This window comes from Bactrocera latifrons, unplaced genomic scaffold, assembly GCF_001853355.1.
Source record: "Bactrocera latifrons isolate USDA-ARS-PBARC rearing strain unplaced genomic scaffold, ASM185335v1 scaffold_195, whole genome shotgun sequence".
In the NCBI taxonomy this organism is placed as follows: Eukaryota; Metazoa; Arthropoda; class Insecta; order Diptera; family Tephritidae; genus Bactrocera; species Bactrocera latifrons.
The window spans coordinates 1-15,298 of NW_017535463.1; the positions used below are offsets into that span (position 1 = coordinate 1).

The following is a 15,298-nucleotide window of genomic DNA, read 5'->3' on the forward strand; positions in this document are numbered from 1 at the left end:
ATAAGAGGTGCAACTGAAGTCAAGTAAAATAACTGTGTAAATAGAAAAAACAAAAGAACTGGAAAAGTTTCTGAAGTGCATATTTCGGAGAATTCGAAAAGYTCGTGTGATGGATTATCGTCTGCTTTTGGTAGGTTATACATTTAATTCTTAGTTTTGATAGGTGAAAAGTAAGCCTTAATTTTTTGCCTTCTTGTTGTTTTAGTGCGCTTAGAAGCACAGTAGCAGGCATTTCGGCCTCCACTTGTGATGCAGATTCATGTGCCACTGCATGTACATATGTATATATGTATGTATGTATGTATGTATGTGTGGGAATACGTGATTGCCTCAGCATGTTCTAGTTGCTGGTCCCGTTTTTCCATAATTTAGCATAACAACAAAGCAATAAATGTGCAAGGTAATTAGCTTTGCGCTCTTTCTGTCTTTTCTACTGGCCACTTTCATGCGAGCGGGAGAGTTGTCGGTTGAAGTTTGTGGCTCAACTCTTTAGTTCTAAGGCTCTAAGGAAGCGAGCAAGAAAACTTCTTGTGACCATGTAAATGTGCGCGTGTGTACAAGCAGCTTCTAGCGTCGACACTTGCTGCAGGTTCCTGTTGCTTTCGCAACTCCAAGCGTTTTATTTAAATTTCCACAGCTGAATGGTTACAATAACAACAATTGGAGTAAAAAGGCAAAATTACGCTTGACTAAGCTTAGCGGTAAAATTTGCGAGTTCAATAGTTGCGAAAGTATTCAAATGATAAATAGCTCGCAAGATTTTGCGTAGAAGCCATCATTGACGCTATTAAAAATTCGAAAAGCAAATAGTAAAAGCGAGCCAGTTTCCCGTTATTTACCTATAGAATTACATGTATTTAGAACGATTCTTCACAGTTTGTTGGCTACACAGCGCTCATCTGGTTATGCCTGCACCTATGACAAAGCTGCTTCGATTTACCGGTATACCATTGTACACACATACACACACACAATGTATGTCTATTAGTACATAAGTAAACAGCTCAGCATGTCTGTATATATGTATGCGGGGTTCTGCTGTTTAGTGGCACTGTTACACAAGCATGCCCGAGATATGGGAACAGAAATATTTTAAAAATAAGATTTTTTTGTGGAGATATTTGTATGAGCGCCACGTCTTTTTTCGTTGCTAAAAAGTCGGTCACGACATGCCGTTGCTTTCTTTTTGCTTCTCTCCGAGTTATTTGAATGCGTTCTTTCTGACACCTTGGCAGCCGCTCACCGCTGCGTAAACAAATTAATTACGAAATAAACAGTGGTCGACAGCCGTTATGGACATTTTGGCAAGTGATTAACCGTAATCCCACACACACACGCATACACATGTAAATTAAATTTTCAAAGAACGGCATACATAACTAAAGCACGAAATTCATAACAGTGCTGCCATCTCCCGCTGTAACTCGCTCACTCACTCGTTCACTTGGTCAATTTATTATCAAAACTTTCATTAATTTTTTTCCCTGAAATTTATTCGAGTAGCATCTATTGCTGCGCTGTGTGTTTGAAACGAGCGCCGCGCTCTTATAGCATTTACATTTCCATGTTAGTTCGGCGGTGAATGTTGCGGCAATCAACAACAACTCAGCAGTAAAGCGGCAATGCATCAAGGTGCTGTTGAACGTAGAATCCGAGTGCTGACGTCTGACCTAATTCAGCTGTTTTGGTATGCAAAGCGAGAGCATAGCATATTTAGTTCGCTTAACGCCCTGCAGTCTCGCTCCCGCTGCTGCTGCTCCACCACCTGTGCACTGAAGTGACACAAATGCTGACTGTGGCGTACGCATTTAGGCATCAAAAGAAACTTTTTGATTTCCAAAAATCCCGTCATCTTCATCACAACAACCACAATAACAACAACGCTCAACCTAACTGTGTTGATAGCAAATAAAAGGGTAGAAATCAGTTACAGTGGCGGTGTAATTATGTGTAGCGTGAAGAAAGTAACAAATCAGGCATGATCGCTGGCGCTTGGCCCTTGAAAGGTTAAAGAAACCCAGCTACTGCGCACGTACATATGTATGCATGTATGTAAAGCGGAAAGAGTGGGTTTTCCAGTGGAATTCGTTGAAATTGTGGAGGGTCACTTTTGATTTCACTTAACCATTGAAAAGTGTGAACAAATCTCTAATGGATTCTAGGTAACAAGTTAAAGTGAAAGGAAAGTTTTATTTTTGTATCTATATACGTATGTATGTATGTATTGAAATGTGCATTCCTTAAATAAGTGGTGCCACAATAGATGTTACAACTTTAATATAAAAGACGAAAAATGTTCAACTTCAGTTGAAGTTCGAGGCTATAATACCCTTCATAACTGCATTTCTTATAGCATAAAATGGTATAAAAAGACCTTGATTTCATTTTGGTTCGATCAGTTTGTGCGGCAGTTATATGCTATTGTGGTTTACACATTGTCAATTCCGTACAAGCACTTGATTTTGATTAATCCCTTTGTATGGCAGCCATATGCTATTGTGGCCCGATATTGTTGATACCGACCAGTGAGCTGCTTCTTAGAAAGACAATGATGACTGCAAGATTTCAGATTCATATCTCTAAAACTGAGGGACTAGACAGACAGACATGGCTATACCGACCGAGCTGGTCATGCAACCAACGTTTCCTTCTAAGTTTTACAAACTTCGTACCAAATTTGAATATACATATGTAGCTTGTTATGTGTATAAAAATAAGTAAATAAATATTATATAAATTATAGAAACAGTCTTGTCTTGAATTTTAAAAAAGATTTCTCTATGAAATATGTATTATTTTTACTTTACTGAAGGCTAGTTGGAAAAAATACACTTGCTTGAAGAATAGACTCCAAAATTTTGAAAAGATCAGGAGAATTTACTATTAATATTTTTAATTTACTATTATATCATACACATTTTGATTATTTGGTTTGTTTTTTAATAACTAATGATCAGCAATTTCCATTAATCATGTGCAGCCATGTTCAATATCATGCTTGGTTCACAGCTTTAATTAGATGTAAACAAATTGTTGTCAATGAAAGAAAAAGTTAATTAAGAGAGTTAATGAATCTTTCGAACATTCCAAAACGTGCTGGGACATGTGAAAGTTGAAATTTCTAAAATAAAAAATTACATATTTTGTTTTACTACATATCTTTTATCATGAAAAAATAGTGAGATCACAAAAATGTGCAACAACAATAGAACAAAAGCATCCAGCAAGACATGAACGATTGGAAAGCCCGGTTCAATTTTTTCAAAATTGCTACTTTTTCGTTTAGATATACATACATATGAGTTTACAAATCCTTCTTCACCGAAAAACTTAAAAGTGCAAGTAAATAAATAATTACTTGTTACAGCAGAAAATACATTTTCTATTTATTATTTATAATTTTTTTTACTCTTAACTTTGAGAAAAAGTCACCAACATAATTAGCAATAATACATTTGTACATATTTATATGTTTTTATATGTATACAACATAACAGTGGTGCTGTTAGCAACAATTAATGTGAAATATGTATATTTCACAAACATACAAACGTACACAATCAACAATAAATGTCATTTATCTCATAAAATAAACCGCCAACAATTAATTTTTGGCGAAAGTTAGTGTTTATGTTTATTTTCGTTCGACAGAAACGACAATACCGCGGAAAAAAGTTCCATTGCGAAGTCGCAGCACTTCGAGTCTTCAAGAAACTGAACTCTTTAGATGACTTCAGACACTTTCATTGTCATTGTTATTGTGTTGTACGAGTATTTACTTTTAATTTTTTCATTTTCCTTTCTTGTGCTTTTTTTCGGTCTCTGTATTTGTTCTTCTCGCACGAGAGTCGACTGAAGTGGAATTGGAAGTAAAAGTGCGTGCCTTCATTAATGAAATCATAGCATTCGTACAATTTTCATGTAATCCAGAAATAATTGTACTCATTGTATTCGCTCACTATTCCACAATGGATGGGGGGAAAAGTGCCGAAATGTCGAATAAGATCTCACAGCTTTAAAAAAAATGTATATATATAACGATATATTCCAACCCTATAGTAAATATTTGCTGCAGCTAGATACATATGGATAATTAAAAAAAAAAAATTTAAACTACATAAGTAGGACGGTACAAAATTCAAAAACTTAAGGTATTTTAATGTAAATCTTTATTATCCTTTTTAAAATAAACTCCAAGTATGCCAACGCTTAATATAAAAGGAAATCCATTTGGAGATTCTCTACATCTTTAAAGAAAAAACACAGAAACATCAAATTTAATGGATAATAATCATTATCATCCAAAAGAACATTCCTTGGCATTTATTTTTTGAGGATTATCTGCTTCAAATGTTGGCCGGGGTTACGTCTCAGATGGTCCATCCGTTGAGTTCAATTTTCGATGACTCTTTCGAGCATTTCGACGGATAGCTGGCTGATACATGTTATGTATTGCTGCAAGGACAGAAAAGAGTCTAACAGTGTGATATCACACAATCTTAGTGGCCAATTGACCGACTCGAAACGTAAAATTATCTACTCACCGGAATGTTATCTCAATAAATCAATTGATTGATGCGATGTGTGGGAAGTGGCATTCTTTTGTTGAAACTAAGATGCCATGAGTTTCAATTTCAGACGGCTTCAGTTCTTGCTGTATTTTGTACGTTTTCAATTTAAGACCTCGACTAAAATGTGACATTCCGAGTTGCTGTGACCGGCACCGAATCGACCATCCCTTCGTGAACACTCTCAGCTACGGCTGCTATATTTCCTTCACTGCGTGCAGGACGTAGGCTATTCGGTCAAATATTAACCAAGATAGTTGATGTTATTAAATTGAAAGATTTATAAACTTTGTTCATTTTGAAATGTCAAACAATATTGAATAAAAATAAGATGACAGATTGACGCGACTCACGCGTGATCTGTCATAAAAGGCTATTGAAAAAAGTACCTCTACTTGGACCACCCGTTTTTCAATGCCTTCAGCGAATTTTGGTTTTTTCGATTTCCATTCGCTGGACAATTTCAACGTCATATTTAAAAACCGACGTGTCATCACTAGTAATGGTGCGTTTGATGAATGTAGAGTCCTCAGCTACGTTGTCAACCACCTTTGCGGCGACTGCACGACTTTGCTTTATTTTTTTTAATTAAGGTATTTTGTTACGATTTTATATTCACATGCTTCATGCTGAAAGCTTTAACCAAAATGTATTGACTTGATCCATATGAGATATTGAGGTCTTTTTTATCTCCCTGAGGTCAACACGTCGATTTAAGCATTGTTTGTTTCACTTTTCCGATTGTCATTCACTGAATGCTTTGTATGCTCGTGAAAAAGTGGGCTCCCCAAACACTTCTGTAACATCGCGGCTACGAACCTTGTGTCTGTTGGAAACACAAATTCAAGCAAACTAGTTGTTTTTTCCGTGTTAAAAATCTCCGGATAATTTTTTCGCGTCGTTAAAGGGATAACATAATCTAGGAAAATCCTTTTTATCACTATTTATAAGGATGAATCCGATTAAAATTTAATCAGATGGTTTTTTTTATAATTTTTTTTTCAAGTGGTTTTTTATTATTATACTTTTGAATTCGTTTGAAAATCTCTTGTTAAAGTCCAAAGAATTAATTTAAATGAATCAAAGAGTAAAGAGTTTGTTAATTATAATGTATCTGTTGAAATCATGTTCACACTCGTTCAATTACAATTGTATCTTATACATATGCATGTGTAATAAGAGAACTTATGTTCTTTTTTTAGAAGATAATCTGCATTTCGCTGATCACCGTTGACACTTCTGCGCAAACACCGAATGATTATGGCGAGGAACCGCCCGAGGGATACTACGCATTTGTCGAATCGCCAAATTCTGTACCACCAAAAGTGCGACCACCGCCCTACACGCATGTCAGTGCGGACTGCAAGAATGTAGGTGGCAACAAAAAGGCAGCTGTTTCGGTTAACAACATTTGTGGTGATCTAAACAAAGGACAAATTCCGCAAAATCCCATGAGACAGAATGTTCTCGGCGAGCCGTATCCATTGTAAGTTTGCATTGCATTATTTAGATTAAAGAGGAAAATATTGAAAACAAAGCATTTTTGTAATTGTAGTGAGTTGATACGTAACCAGACACTCAAGTTTTTATCGAAAACATTGCCTGTGCTTAAAGCTGACGATACTTTGCCCAAGGTGACACAAATTGTACGTGACGAACCAGTCGATCCGGTGGAGAACAACAATATTGACCGTCACTATAATGCACGAGCAAAACGAGCCACGCCTCCACAGCCACAAAGCCAGCCGCGTGTCGAGGACCACGAATTCAGTTATTTTGATCCTGCTCTAGACGAAGAACAGCGTGCAAATAGTCGTGCTTCCGAGGAACGAAAGCCACGCAAGTTCTGCGATGGCGGTGGAGTGTGAGTGTACATCCTGATATATTTTTGAATAAAAAAAATATAAATAATGATACATTTTTGCAGCTTTTGTACTTTATATCGGGCCATTCAAGGCGATACATCGACCGCACCACAAGCCACAGCTGAACGTCGTGAGGAAATCGGTCCGATACGTTATGAAGGTCCACCCACACCATGTCCTGCCAAAGTTGAATACGCTACACCAGTGTTCGCGAAAAACTATCAGGGCTTCTGGCGTTACGTTGTGCAAATTCCATACGAAGGCTATTTCACGCAAACCGTCGAAGTGACTCGCTGCATACAAGCCCGCTGTCATTACTTGGACGGCGGTTGTCTATCCTCGCCGCGTTGGGTGAGCCTACTTGTCGCTGAAATTTTCTACCCGAACGCAGAGGACGCCGTGCCGACGACTTCAACGACCACGCCAACGCCTTCCGTGCAAGACTTCCAAGCTTACCAGCAATATCTGCAAAGACGTGCCGGCGTAGCCACCGCCTCTGATGGTACCAGCCCAACCAGCAACGTCAACGCACCCGAATACAATCAGCACTGTGATGGGCACGATGATATCGGTTGTTTCCAAGTGCGTTTGTACTACGATTGGTTCCTTATTCCCGGCTCATGCAAGTGCTGGCGCCCAGACTACTTTGCCAAATATGTGCGCAGAAAGTCCGTAGCGGATTTGTAAACGGATCAGCAGTAACGCAAAATACTCACGTACACGTTATCTGTTTGAAACGGAAAATCTCAAAAGTCTCCAACTGGACTCATTTACCTATAATCCTGTCTTCTAATTTAATTTTTAAGCATAAATGCGCGACGCTCCGTTGCCTTTATGAATTAGTTTAATATTAAAAACTGATTGGTGAAGCTTTCATTCTAAAATTCCAGCTCAATACTATCTGACTACAAACATTATATTTTCCAGATACTTGGAATTTTCAGAATTTTAACTTCGCAGCTACTAATTAATATTCAATACCTAAATACTAACTAATTAGTTTAAGGTCTTATTTAACTCTATAAGCGTATACATATTGCTCACAACCGTTGAGGTCAATAAACTGAAAATAGGGAAGGTCAGTATGGTGCAGTTGTCTCGCTTACACGTATCTCTTTCTATTGAACCTGTGTACGAGTATTTGACGAGTATTTGAAAAAGTACCCCGTTTATGGTATTACTTTTAAGTTATTGTAAGAAGCAATTATATACTTAAATATAAATATTAAATAACTGTATCTTTACCTTTATCTGATATTCATAATAATTATAGAAATATAAAACAACTAGTGTAAACAAAAACTGACTTTTATTTGAAATCACAAACATTTCTATACAAGCCATAAGTGGTGTCGAGATTTACCAAGTGTGTTCGAAAATTAAGGAGACTTTTTTAAATCCCCAGTTCTGTGTGTTTCAAATCATATATGGAACAACATTGTTTGGGAGCGAATTTTTTACTAAAAGCTACACCCACCACCTCTACGATTTTTTTCTTGGCGAAACCAAAGAACCTCATGAACAGAGAGATTTGAAGGAGCTATCAGATATGCTTTGATAATTGGAAGACAAGATAAAAATCACCACGTCATTTGTTTTGAAACGCCTAATAACACCTTAATGGCCGAGACTCGGTAACCAATCCGTCACTTTGTGGCTTCTAAAAATACTGTTATGCTGAAGAAGGGCAAGATTAGGGAGAGGGGGGAGGAGGAGATCGGGCACAAATCCTTCCTAGCCATGAGTTCTTAGAAAGGCCCCGCCATTCCCACGGCAGTCGGGTGTACGTAACCGGAACAGTGACCAAGCAGCACTCGAGTTCTCATTTTCTTCCTCTGCGACGCCATATATCTACCGGTCCACGTGAAATATTAATGTTTCTGACTGCCACTCAGGAGAGGGTAAGACATTCTCAAATATCTCCTGTCATCAAACAAAAAGTCGTCGCACTCGTAATTCGGCTCCCACGTTGTTATTGACTGTCATAACTTCGCCACATCGCCACTCTCGAAATCTAACMCAAATAACTCTTGCCAACAGGTGCTACTTCAGGCTGAGTAGGCAATTAAGAAGTAAAGTCCTCTCTCGACGAGCAAAAACCAAACTCTATAAGTCACTCGTTTTTCCCATTCTGCTATATGGTGGATGGTATGGTAGAGACATGGACGATGATAAYATCTGATGAGYSGACGTTACRAGTTTTCGARAGAATGGTTCTGCGGAAGATTTATGGATCTGAAGGATCTTGCTACACTTGGCATATGCAATTAATCTTTATTTACACAAATTTTCAAAAATAACTGTCACAACCATTACATTATAACTAACGCGAATTATCAGCAACGATATAATATATAAATATTATATAACTAATCGATAAAGCTGAAAGATATATGCTCTGAATAACAATAAAATTAGGCTCATTATACTTGAAGTTTGTTGGGGTAAATCAAAATGACAATTCATCCTAGACCATAATCTATTTTCTTGTGTTCGTGTAATATCTGCGGAACTTGACTTCAGTAAATAACGGAAAATAGAGACTTGACGTTTTATTATAGTTGAGTAATATATTTATCGAAGGAAAAATTGAAATTTCTTTATATTTTTAAACTAAAAACATTACACTTGAATTTGACCAACAAATTGAGATAATGTCGGCATGTATGCAGAGATTAATGCCGAAACCAACGAATAATTTGCAGGGGTGTGATCTTTCTCAGCACAAGTGAGTAAATATGTAAAACTGAAAAGCGGAAAAAAAGATGACATGCCTACTAGCAAACCTCATGTAATGTTATAATTACTGTTATAAATAAAACAACAAGTAAGCATTATAGCGTTTAAGTATGTACCGATATGTGGTAGACGAGCGCATTTATAGTGATCATGACAAGCAACATTAAGGTAAAGACTTGTATTAAAATTGTTGAAATAACTGTGAGGCATAGATGAGCCGCACCTAGTATAGCTCATGCGCGATGTTTCAGTTCCCAGTAAACAGTTGCAAGTTAATATCACATTTTTACAGAGCATGCACAGTTCCCAGAGCGCTGCACCAGCTTGAACGCGATGCGCTAGAGAAAAAAAAAAAATATGTAAATATGCGCGGCGCGATGCACCATACTCGAATTATGATGTAAATGCTTGTACAATGTGAGGAAGGGAACAAAAACAAAATCGAGGCAGCGATGATAACTGGAAGAGGCAAAAAACTAGATTCGCATGCGCTCACAGGTAGCCTTAGCAGCTAAAAGACCCACAGCAAACCACTGTGGCTATATGCAGCCGCCAACAAACCAACTCAAGCAATAACAAATTCCACTAGTGCGGCTGAGGCGTAAATTGTGCTGTGAGCCGCGCACACATGYACCAAGTCGACATGCAGCGWCGCTTTTATGGACGCGTGCGCGCAYATTTATTGCATACCAACTTGTCTTGCTGTGTTGCGGTGACGCACCGTCGGCTATCTGCCGCAGTCTGCATGTTCYGTCTAGCATTTTTTGCACCTTTTTGACGAGATTTGCTTTATTGACTTMTTCTGCGCAGCCAGCCAGTCAAGAACTGTTTGAAAATAGATTAGGAAGCTAAGGAACCTTGCAGCCGAGCTCACTGCGAGCGCCAATGGCACGGACATGGCCAGCAACCAGTATTCGCGGGCAAAGTGGCATAGCAAAAAAAAGGTAAATCGCAGCGCGCCAATGCTCTGAGTTGGTTGTTTATGATGACGACGGCGGCGGCGGCGGCGGCGGCAGTGGCAGTAGTCTGAGTAGCCAGAGCGGCAGCGGTGGCGTGCACATCAACGTTAACAAGTCTGGGCGAGTTCATAGTGTATAGTGAATTTCGACTGCTCTGCGCGTACGGATTGCATTCCATTAAAAACACTGTAGCGCTCGTGTATTCTAATTATTAAAATAAAAATCGCAAATAATTTAAATCTGAATTTTTCGAATAACGAAATAAACTGTATGTTCATATGGAAAATATTATAAGATCCCTTTGAAATTTTGCACGTGGAACTGGGAGACAATTTATGTGGTGTTGTGCGCGCAACTTGTTACATAGCTCGCAAGAGTGRCGACAAAAAAAGCGGTTTGACAAGACAAGTTCGTATCTTTAATCTTTTGTTTTGTTTTCATCTCGAAATATGTACACACCACATTTCGGCCGTTGATAACTGTGGCAACTTGCGACCTGTGTATCGCACGCTATTAAATTATTAATTTAAATTAATTGTTGAATTAATAAAATTTGAAGCGAAAAGCGAAAATCCATTCTAAAGTAAAATCTGTTTGTCAGAAATTCGCCAGTGTGCTGTTAAATGTTGAAAGATTCGAATTTTTACGAACAACTTGTAGTGTTATCACAGCAAAGGCTTATCAGCAGAGGGTTAAGCATCAAATATTGGGTAGTCAAAAGTATTTTCGTATTTTGTCAATAAATGTGGTTGAAGTCGTAAATCTAGCATACTACCCATCACATTGTATCATATCATATAGTGTTCATTTAACCAAAAAAAATTAAATTCGGGAAAGTTGAAAGTTCAAAAATGAGTGAAAATAATGGAGAAATTCGCCATATTTTGAAATTTTTGTGAACAAAAGGAAAGAATACCACGCAAGTCAACAGTTTATGGAAAGACTTTTTAGACTACACAATATTTGTACGAAGGTGGCTCTATAACCCCATAGCCTAGAGAAGAAAAATAAAATTGGATTGCTGTGTTGTACCGTCGATTTATTCCTCAGCATAGTCTCCTTTTAGCTTGCCTTAGAAATGCTCCAATATATGTATTTAACTCGTCTGAAAAGTATATTTTCTGGAAGTCTGCAAAGTAGGCTTAAACTAGAGAATCGCCAGATAGGGCAGCAGTTCATAGGCTAATTCGACCAATTTGGCAGAGGTGTCAACCGCTGCAATGCTGGAATACACTTTTTGCTTCGCAAATCTTGGTCTTTCTACTGCGATTCGGCATCGACTTRATAATTCAGTATAGTAGTGCACTGTGGCGGTTTGCTTTTTTACAGTTTCTCAATATAGATCACAGGTTTTATGAAAAACAATGACCTCACCTTTTGGACCGATATGACAGTTCTCRTCGTCTTCAGAGCAGGCTCTTCGCGTGCTTTTTTTTAGGTTCTTTTTGTAATTGAAGGAGGGAAGAAGACAGTAAGTTAGTGCTTTCATGCAAAAAGCAAGGTCATAGGTACATAATACACGGTTCGTCCGGAAAGTAATAGAACTGAGTCCAKTTAAAAAAATTTAATGAACCGATTGTTACAATTCTTTAAAAAAAAATTTCAAAATTGATTCCTTCTGCGTCACATTGAAAGCGTCACGGAAGGCATTCTCCGAAATAGCCTTGAGAGTCAAGGTGCATGCTGCTTGGATCCCCTCTGTGGCGGATGAAACTTGAACGATTGCCTCTTAGTCTTGGGATCATACTCAAAGATCCATAACTCGTTAGCTGTGATTACGTTATTCAAAGATTGGGGGTTCAAATTTTCTTGGCACTGGCAGTGGGCGGTTTAGGGACCATATTTTCGCCTCGGCCCTCCAAAAAGTCCTGGTGCCACCGAAACAYACCAATTCTTGCTATAGCAACATCTGGGTAAGACTGCTTGATCATATCAAATGTCTCTGTCGCAGATTTACCGAGTTTCAYACAGAATTTAATAGCGTACCTCTGCTCTAACGAACGCTGCATTTTCGGTTTGCACCACTCATAGAAACACGTCGCGCGAAAATGTTTGTCCTGACTCTCCAGGTGCTCGGAGACAACTGACCAGCCGTTCGCTTGCTAGGAACGCCCTCAACCGAATRCAGTCGGTTCGCGCAAGCTCCGAAGTACAGTCGCGGCGGACGAAATCAGACCTGTTACGTATCGGACAAACTGTATACARTTATGGTTCTAAATATAATATCGCAGATAATATTTCGAAAACTTTACGAAATAAGATGTATTTATTTTTAAGCAATAATGTTGTGCTGATATTTTCGTTTCATCGAGATATTAAAATGAAAAAGCTATGCAAAGAAAAGATCAATGTTCACACTATTTAGTTACAAAACGAAAAACGTATTTATTTTTAATTTCAGTTGAATTTTTCCTATGTTGCGACACAATGGACCAGCTATGATGAACACAGCGAACAACAACAAACTCAAAGTAATGAACACTAACGGTTGTGTTTCAACATCCGGCAGCCCAATGGATGCATTGCCCAAACAGTTTGTTGCTTCAATGAAGACACTCTTCGACATATTGGACGACCAGCACACAGGCTTTGTAAGATTTTTAGACATCGAGAAAGGTTGGCAAGACGATGGCTGCAAAGGATTACCGCACGGTGTTATTGACTCGCTGCGCAAAGTTACGCCTACAAGTGGCCTCTTGTCATTTGATCGTTTCTGCGCTGGTTTGAAATTATGTCTGTTACGCAATCAAAGTACTGCCATCAGCAATGCATCGTCAGGCGGAAACGATGTGTCGACGCATAATATGGTCTCACCAATCAAACCGCCCCGACCGCCCTCTGCGCCACTTTTAGATGTTGATAGTACTGTGCATAGCGCTACAGCCTGGGGTGGGAACGCCACAACTGTMGCTGTGCGTCCAAATAAAATTGTCACTTCACATCGGGCACTCAGTTTACCACAGTTAAGTCCAGACTGCGATTTGGAGGCGGAAATAATAAGCACTGATATTGGTGTTTACAATTCACCGCCGCCACCACCGAAACCACCACGCGCATCCGCTACTGCTCAGATTGGWGTGCCAAGTTCGACAGTTACACCGCTGGATAAGGCTGAGATACGACATGCTTTACAGAATTGGCAAATGGGTATACTATTGAACGAAATGGGAACAAATGAGAAACGTAGTTCTGGATATATGTACAATCAGTTCCCGTATCGAGGTTGTGCCGATGGCGGGTCCTCATCGACAACTGATAGTGTTACAGGGAATGTAGGAACTCTACATCCAAAAAAGAGCAATTCAAAGCGAAGAGAACCCCGCCGCCATACACTGCAGAATGGCATTGAMTACAATATGCTAAAACGCTTGAAACAATTCGAGGAGGAACGCGAAGTTCTCTTAACGGGTTTGGATGCTGTAGAGAAGGCACGTGACTGGTACCTCCAACAAGTAAACAATGTCCAAGAAAAGATTAAATATTTGGGACGAATGGGGCACGTTGTGAGTAACGTCATAATCAATACAGATGTTATTTYGTTGATTTAATTAATGTATTTATTATATAATTGCGTAGGAGCAATGGTCAGAAGTGCAACAAGAGCGATTGGAATTCCAACGCGCACGTGTGTATGAAGTAAATCGAAATTTAACAGCTCTTGCTGATTGCTGGGAACGCGGAGGATTTCCCTTACACTTTAACCTCGCTATTAGGCCATCGGGTAAAGCACCGAGTCAGCGAAATGTCAATAGTGGCGGGTTATTTCAACCAGTGGATCGCCTGCGTCAACAAAATCATAGCCTTACTAATGAGGTGAACTTAAAAAGTGACCGAATTGCATTGCTAGAGCGTGAAAAACAATCACTTATGAGGGAGTTGTACGAATTGAGGCAAAGGGTTGGGTTAGTTGGAAGAGGTGCTGGATTTGTTACTGTCCTAGGTCAATCGTCTCCTTCGTCGTCTGGAGGGCTCGGAGAGGTGGAYGTCGTATTTTAATTTAAATCATAATATAAATTTTTACCCTAAGAATATTTGATTACATAAATAWATAAACGGTCATCTATACACAATGTACATACACTCAACATAAAAGGTACATATTTGTTTCAAACTTTAACATGACTTGCAGCAGGTGTTTTATTAAATCACTTAATTATTACATAAACAAAACTATGCTTATTGCGGATTAGGAAATCGTCTCATGTACTTGTTGAGTTGTTTGTAGTTCAAGTTTTTTCCAGGTGTTATTATACCCTGGTTTACGGTTTTCTTTGCTTCGAACTTGGAATCTGCATAGAATTTATAACATTTTTGGAATTGGTGTATTTCCTTATTGCAGTACTTCTCTACGAATTCATTGTCTTTGAGGCATGCAAAAAGGACACCCATTTCTTGTAAACATGCTACATCAGACGAAGAATCCGCCTTGCCGCTCACTCTATTTTTTAGCCGCAAAGGTAGAATTTCTTGAAAAGGTACTGTGTGTTCTTTCTGCGGCGCACGAGCATCACGATTTTTATAAGCGAAGACGGCGGTTGGCACACGCATTTCTAGAACCAAAAATAATAAATTACGAAAAATGGGTTGACTGTAAATGAATCATCTATTCATATCTTTAAACTTATCAAACATATACCTTCTTGTATTTATTATATATGATGTTCAGTTAAAAAATGTTTAATTTACTATTCTTTGGTTATATGAACACAGAACACAACAATGCTGCCAACCCGATGAAAAAACAGCTGTTATCGGTTGAATACAGTGGCGTATAATAAAATAGGAGCGATAGTAATACAACGGCTTCAAAACATTTGCGCTGCTTTTGAGCTAYGAATCAAACATGATTTACTGATCAGTTATATTTTTATGTTATTAGTTTAATGGAACACCCGATATGATTGTCCATAATGCAAAATAATATTTATACATATGTATATATACCCATTTAGCGAAAAATGAATTTTCATAGTGTTCTTGAAATTTATATGCATAAAGAGCTTTTTATATCGAAAAAATAATGCCAAGATATTTCTAATATAATTACTTTTCATAAATTAGCTGTATAAACAAAACACGTTACAACAACTAAACCTCTACTGTTTTTCATGTGCTGCCAAATCAAACCACCATTTAAGATATGGCAGAAGTTCATTCATTCAATRAA

General features: G+C 38.3%; 3 protein-coding genes across 4 annotated transcripts; 2 read left to right on the top strand and 1 right to left on the bottom strand.

The window, feature by feature from the left end:
* The first annotated feature begins 6 nt into the window (after positions 1-6).
* LOC108967683 lies at positions 7-7,729 on the top strand. 2 transcript variants are annotated; one of them, XM_018931257.1, is made up of 4 exons: positions 7-130; positions 5,771-6,054; positions 6,124-6,432; positions 6,496-7,729. In XM_018931257.1, exons 1-4 carry the CDS (start codon positions 110-112, stop codon positions 7,118-7,120), a joined length of 1,239 nt encoding a protein of 412 aa, XP_018786802.1. In that variant the 5' UTR covers positions 7-109; the 3' UTR covers positions 7,121-7,729. The 2 variants fall into 2 exon arrangements, with proteins under 2 accessions (XP_018786802.1, XP_018786803.1); XM_018931258.1 differs by having other exon boundaries at positions 5,774-6,054.
* A 2,241-nt stretch (positions 7,730-9,970) lies between these two features.
* LOC108967680 (suppressor APC domain-containing protein 2) lies at positions 9,971-14,253 on the top strand. Its single transcript, XM_018931254.1, has 3 exons — positions 9,971-10,539; positions 12,533-13,634; positions 13,708-14,253. The coding sequence occupies exons 2-3, from the start codon at positions 12,546-12,548 to the stop codon at positions 14,125-14,127; spliced, it is 1,509 nt and encodes a 502-aa protein (XP_018786799.1). The 5' UTR covers positions 9,971-10,539; positions 12,533-12,545; the 3' UTR covers positions 14,128-14,253.
* LOC108967681 (coiled-coil-helix-coiled-coil-helix domain-containing protein 1) lies at positions 14,232-14,878 on the bottom strand. Its single transcript, XM_018931255.1, has 2 exons — positions 14,768-14,878; positions 14,232-14,681 (listed from the first exon to the last, which is right to left on the bottom strand). The coding sequence occupies exon 2, from the start codon at positions 14,677-14,679 to the stop codon at positions 14,308-14,310; it is 372 nt and encodes a 123-aa protein (XP_018786800.1). The 5' UTR covers positions 14,680-14,681; positions 14,768-14,878; the 3' UTR covers positions 14,232-14,307.
* Between the last annotated feature and the right edge of the window lie 420 nt (positions 14,879-15,298).